Source organism: Ipomoea nil, unplaced genomic scaffold (genome assembly GCF_001879475.1).
Source record: "Ipomoea nil cultivar Tokyo-kokei standard unplaced genomic scaffold, Asagao_1.1 scaffold2151, whole genome shotgun sequence".
NCBI classification, from domain to species: Eukaryota; Viridiplantae; Streptophyta; class Magnoliopsida; order Solanales; family Convolvulaceae; genus Ipomoea; species Ipomoea nil.
This window is the reverse complement of record NW_017618579.1, coordinates 59,001-65,000: the sequence shown is the minus strand read 5'-3', so window position 1 is coordinate 65,000 and position 6,000 is coordinate 59,001. Positions and strand designations below refer to the sequence as shown.

At 32.8% G+C, this 6,000-nt stretch overlaps 2 protein-coding genes across 2 annotated transcripts in view; both read left to right on the top strand.

Annotated features, from left to right (window-relative positions):
* The window catches only part of LOC109149070 (peroxidase 5-like), a 4,059-nt gene extending 1,571 nt beyond the window's left edge, over positions 1 to 2,488 (top strand). The window contains exons 3-4 of the mRNA XM_019296714.1: positions 185 to 350; positions 1,913 to 2,488. Coding sequence (XP_019152259.1) covers positions 185 to 350; positions 1,913 to 2,322 — 576 coding nt within the window. The 3' untranslated portion in view covers positions 2,323 to 2,488. The remainder of the gene's footprint in view (positions 1 to 184; positions 351 to 1,912) is intronic.
* LOC109149071 (peroxidase 5-like) overlaps positions 1 to 2,509 on the top strand; it is a 17,580-nt gene extending 15,071 nt beyond the window's left edge. Inside the window, exon 5 of the mRNA XM_019296716.1 lies at positions 2,331 to 2,509. The gene's annotated coding sequence lies outside the window, so the exon portion shown is untranslated. The remainder of the gene's footprint in view (positions 1 to 2,330) is intronic.
* The last annotated feature ends 3,491 nt before the right edge of the window (positions 2,510 to 6,000 follow it).

Genomic DNA, 6,000 nt, shown 5'->3' with positions numbered 1-6,000 from the left:
TAACTTAATTAGAAACGAAATTGAGCACAAAAAGTTAATAAAAGGTCGAAAAGTGTAACGCTAATGATAGCTTAAGGGTGAAAAATGAGCACAGCCAATACTCATAAACAAATTTTACAATTACCATATAACTTAGAAAAACGAAAATTACACTTTCGCCTAGATATAATAATTTTGGTTGCAGACTGGAGGGCTTACCTATGATGTTCCTGCTGGAAGAAGAGATGGACGTACTTCTTCCTTTTTAGAGGCCCTTCTCAATTTGCCACCACCTTCATCTACCCTCGATCAGCTTACTTTACGTTTTGCTCTCAAGGGACTTACGCAAGAAGAAATGGTTACACTCTCGGGTATAGTATATATATATATGATTATTATATGAAATTGAAGGTTGAATTTGTTATATATTATTAAAATTGGGCTTTGTTGAAGTAAGAACAACTCCTTAAAGTGAAAAACTCGCGAACTTCTACCTAATGTAAACAATTTTTTACATGAATTATTCGCACAATCTACTATATATTCCATACACAAAATCTACCATGGAGTAATTATGGATGACAATTTAACTTTGCCCCGCAAATATCCACACGAATCCACCCTGTATGGATACGATTTTTGTGGGTGGTGGTCGGGAGTGAATCTTACAAAATTAAACACGTGAGTCGAGTTGGATTTGAGTTTAATGTACAAAATTCGCCTAGAGCCCCACCCGACTCACAAAGTGTGTGTGTGTGTGTGTGTGTATATATATATATATATATATATATATATATATATATATATATATATATATATATATATAGAAGAGCGCTCATATGTGGTCATGTCATTAGGTGTGACAGTGTGGTCGTATCTGTGTCGTTGAATCAGTTTAATCTAACGACAGTAGTAATTCTGAGGATTTTCGCGCGTTTTGGTAAGTGGGGGCGTTATGGTAATTACAGTGGCCATTTATAGCGGGCGGGTTCCAAAATACACCAACAGTGTTAACAACATGCACCAATAGTGTAATAAAATACACCACAGTGAAACACACCAATGGTGTATTCCCGTGTTATGGTAATTACAATAGCCATTTATAGCGGTCGGGTTCCAGAATACACCAACAGTGTTGACAACATGCACCAATAGTGTAATAAAACACACAACAATGTGATTTTCCATATTCTGGTGTTTTATGACGAGTTTGCCCTTGCAGTTCGCTCGGTAGGAGAATGTGCGTGAAAATACTGAAAAAATCTTGATTAATATGATTCATTGGATCTATCTAATCTAATGGTCTATAATTGACCATATGAACACACCTAACATGACCACATGTGATCACCCATATATATATATATATATATATATATATATATATATATATATATATATATATATATATATAGTAAATTAAGTATTAGTATGTAGTTTATAACGGAGTATAAAAGTTTCTAGAATTTCAACTAACTTTTTACTATTTTTAGTTCTAAACTAATAAGTTTGCTTTTTAAAAAAATTAACAATTTAATTATTATAGTTGAGTATTTAATTATTATTATTATTTTATGTTTTAATATAACTAGTGTTTTTTATTATTTTATTATGGGTAAATAATTTAAGTATTATTTTAAATTTTTTAATAAGATAATAAGTAATGGGTATCTGTGGTGGGCACCCGCACCCGGTGAGGCGGGTGTGCGCTTTGAAAAAGTCCACCCGTTGCGAATTGGTGGTGGGTTGGGTGAAGAAAATATAAGAGGCCAGCGTCGGGTGATGGATGTTGCCCTCTCCAATAAACCCCGACCCGTTGCCATCATGTTAGTTTTTCCGTTCTCACAATTTCACCTTAGGAGCTAGTGGTTCTCATTTGATCATTAATATGATATAAATTGACTTTGGGGGCTTGATATGTATGTCGTCCCAGGAGCTCACACCATCGGGCGGGCGCATTGCAGCTCTTTCAGTAACAGGCTATACAATTTCAACCTAACAACGGAACAAGACCCCACCCTGGATCCCTTATATGCAGCTCTGCTAAAACTGAAGTGTCCAAAAGGGGACAACAACCCAAACCGGGTGGCGGCAATGGACCCTTGGTCTCCAGCCAAAACTGATGTTAGCTACTACTCAAACCTACTAGCCAACCGAGGCCTCTTCACTTCAGATCAAGCTCTACTTACAAGTCCATTCACAGCATTCCTAGTCACCCAGAATGCTCAGAACGATTTTCTTTGGAAAATGAAATTTGCTGCGGCAATGGTGAAGATGGGCAAAATCGATGTCTTGACAGGTTTTGCCGGAGAGGTTCGATCCAATTGCAGAGTTATTAATTAATTAATTATTATCTATGATCGTGATCGAGCACTATATATCTATCTTCCAGGGATTAATATAATATAATGCATGTCAGCATGTGGATTCAATAAGACAAAAATAATGGACTAGACTACACTTCCAATGTGTGTGTCATATGAACCAATGTTGAATATTTTTTTTTGGCTGGATGGGCAGTTTCATATTATAGAAATGTCATTTGTTTATTGAGTTAATACCTCCCATGGTACTTTGAATATTGTGCTTTTACCGGTAAACGTCTTCTGAGTATAAAATGACCAGCAAACGTCCTCCTAGTATAAAAACACTTGACCAGTAAATGTCTTGCGTCCAAGTATGGTAATGTACATTTTAATGTTTCCAGTTTTCTAAAGAGAAAATATGTGGTTAGTCCAAATTAGCGGTTAACTATAACTGTAGCACTAGTTACCAATAATAACAATAAAAGATAATTAATGACTTACCTTAATGATGCAAACCGCATCTCCCCATTGCGCTAACAACGATGATGATCAACAAGAGAAGAAAAACTCCATAATTCTCCCCATTTTCACTGTTGGTGTCAGTAACCTCGATGCGGCGTCCAAAGGTACGTAAAACATTTATTGGTAGGACTTAATTACCAACCTTAATAGTCATGTAAAATAAAGTGGGTAATCGTACCAGTGTACCAAATATAACATATTTCCAAGAAATAATTATATTATGAAAGATAATAAACGATACTAGCCCCAAAACTTAATAACAGTAATTCACAATGCCAATTAGTAATAACTATAATAAAGACAAAGCTATAATTAAGGGATGTCAAATACTAATATCAATTTACCACAAAATAATTAACATGACTATACTTTCAAAAAATTAACATGACTATTATAATACTTAGGGAAACTGAAGTTAGGGTAATAGTAAAATTACTATTATACATACAATTAACCACTTTTGTCATAAAATTAAAGAATTATTATTATTATTATTATTATTATTATTATTACTATTATTATTATTAAGGCCTTGAAATTGATAGAATAAAAAACATAATCAAACAATAGTTATAATCCTTAAATTCTTAATGACTCATAAATAGGCCAATACAATAATTATATCACTTAATCACTCAAACTAGGCTCATAAACCTCAATAGTTTAAGTGAATTATAACATGAATGGAAAACGATCTAGTACTGAAATAGATCCAAACTTAATATTATTATCAACAATAATGAATACCAAAATATGGTAGTTAGTAATAATTAACAACTTAATAAACATATTATAAGTTAAATAAAAGAGCTATAATTATTATTAAAATATCAATTAGTAATATCCATACTTTAATCACCCAAGATTGATCCAAAATAGCATGTTCAAAATAGGTTTTAAAAACCCCAAGTGAGACCTAGAACTAAAATATGTTTAATATTAAAGGGGAAACCAAACAAACTACCTTAGTAGGCCATAATGAATCCAAAATAGAATGATATTTAATAATGAATTTATATAATAATATACTAAACCATTATTAAAACGTGCTTTTCTTAATGCATAATTATAACAATAAAATAATTATAAATAGAGTTAATTCCATTTTTTGTCCTACTGTTATAGGGGTCATTCCAATTTTATTCCACCATTATTTGCCTTGCCACATTGCAACCACTCTTATGTTCAGTGTTCCACTGTTGGTCCACCATTAATTTTTCCATCTCAAAGCCGTGAAGTCCAGGGGCAATTGCGTCAATCCATGTATAAGCTTCTCTTTACCCTTTCTTCTCAACCGCGATTATCTTCGACTTAGCAAATCAGTGAATTAAACCTAAAATCTAAAATCAAATTTTCAATCTAGGATTCATGGATTAACGAAGCTTCGATTTGGACTGTTAAGGATGGAAATGGGGCTGTTAAGCCAGTTCGAAACTGAGAGTGTGCCAGAAATGCCAGGCGGCGTATTCTCCGGTGCGGCGGAGTCACTCGATGCACTGGCATCACCCGCCGCTGAATGACGTGGAAAGCCCTCACGTGGTTGCTCTCACTTCCTCCACCTTTGGATCTTTAATGCTAGATCCTCTGAATCAGAATTCTAGCGAAGAAGACGGCGACGGCGTTACCGTCCAAAATCAGGAAGAAGCTCCGTTTAATGTTATAATTTAAATAATTGTATATCGATCGAAATATTCTTAATATATTATAACAAATCCATTCCGTACTAGTGGAATGTAATAATGATAATTGATAAATATAAACCTTGGACCATTACGACTGTTACATAATCATTCCGATAATGTCCACAATAAATTATATTTATAACAACTTATTATTATTATTATTATTATTATTATTATTATTGTTAAATGTCAAAAAGTATATTAACGATCATCTTTACCACAAAAAAATCCAGTTTTGTAATATATGGTCACAATAGGAAAATTTTAGATTTTGTACAACTAAAGATCCATTTAGAAACCCGATAAATAACTTTCGGGGTGTATTCAAGGAAAAAAAAAAAAGAAAATACTCATTAGTAGTCAACCAAAAAAAGTTTAATTTGACAAAAATATATTCATAAAATTTTAGTTATATATATTTTTTTTCTATATTTATCTTTCCTCTCATTTCTTTTTAAATTAATGTCCAAACTATTATTATAACCACCACAACACCCACTTTTATTTCTCAGTTTGAGTTGGTGAGTGCAGATTTTACCAGTATTATTAATTCTGAACTAATATCAAATTTTACAAGCCAAAGACCTTGTGGTCAAACAGCATGAAATGACTCTCCCACAACGGTATTGATGTCAAATTATATTGTGAACCGCGGCCGGTCCACAATGCATTGTGGTCCAGACATAAAAACGGTGTAGTTTCTTTTAATGAAAAGAAACGACACCTGTTCCGCGGCGTTTCGTACCGTTCACAAAAAGTAACTTTAATTGTATAACATATTTAGTTACATTTAAACACAACTACAGTTTCATTTTGATATAACTACAATTTCATTCGATATTATACACTCAAATATATGAAATTGTTATTCAGTTTCATTTTATATATACACTTTAGTTTCATTATAACACAACTACATTATCAATTTCGATATAACTACAGTTTCATTAAATTGCACAATATACATTCAAATATGTGAAATTTTATTCAGTTTCATTTTATATACACTGCAGTTTCATTTCAACACAACTACAATATCATTTTGATATAATTACAGTTTCGCTGGACAATATACACTCAAATATGTGAAATTGCTATTCAGTTTCATTTTGTATACATTGCAGTTTCATTTCAATTCAATTATAATTTCATTTGATAATAATACGTGAGACAGTGTCAGTTTAGATACACTGTAATTTTATTTGGTAATTAACACACAAAAAATACGCGTTCCGTTAATCTGTAACGACTGCCGTTTCTTTATTTAAGGAAACGGCGCTGTTTTTGAACCATGGTCCACAAAACTTTATAGACCCAAGGTCCACGATATAATTACTGGTAAAATTGACTCGTTGCGTTTCAGTAGGTTGAAAAAGTATATATGAACGGATAATACATGTAACATGGTCAATATTATTCAAAAGAAGCCCGTATGGGTAGTTCAACTGGTCATAGAAGTGAAACTTTGGAAGAATGACCAGGGATTGAGTCTCACCAGCGGCAGTGTGGGA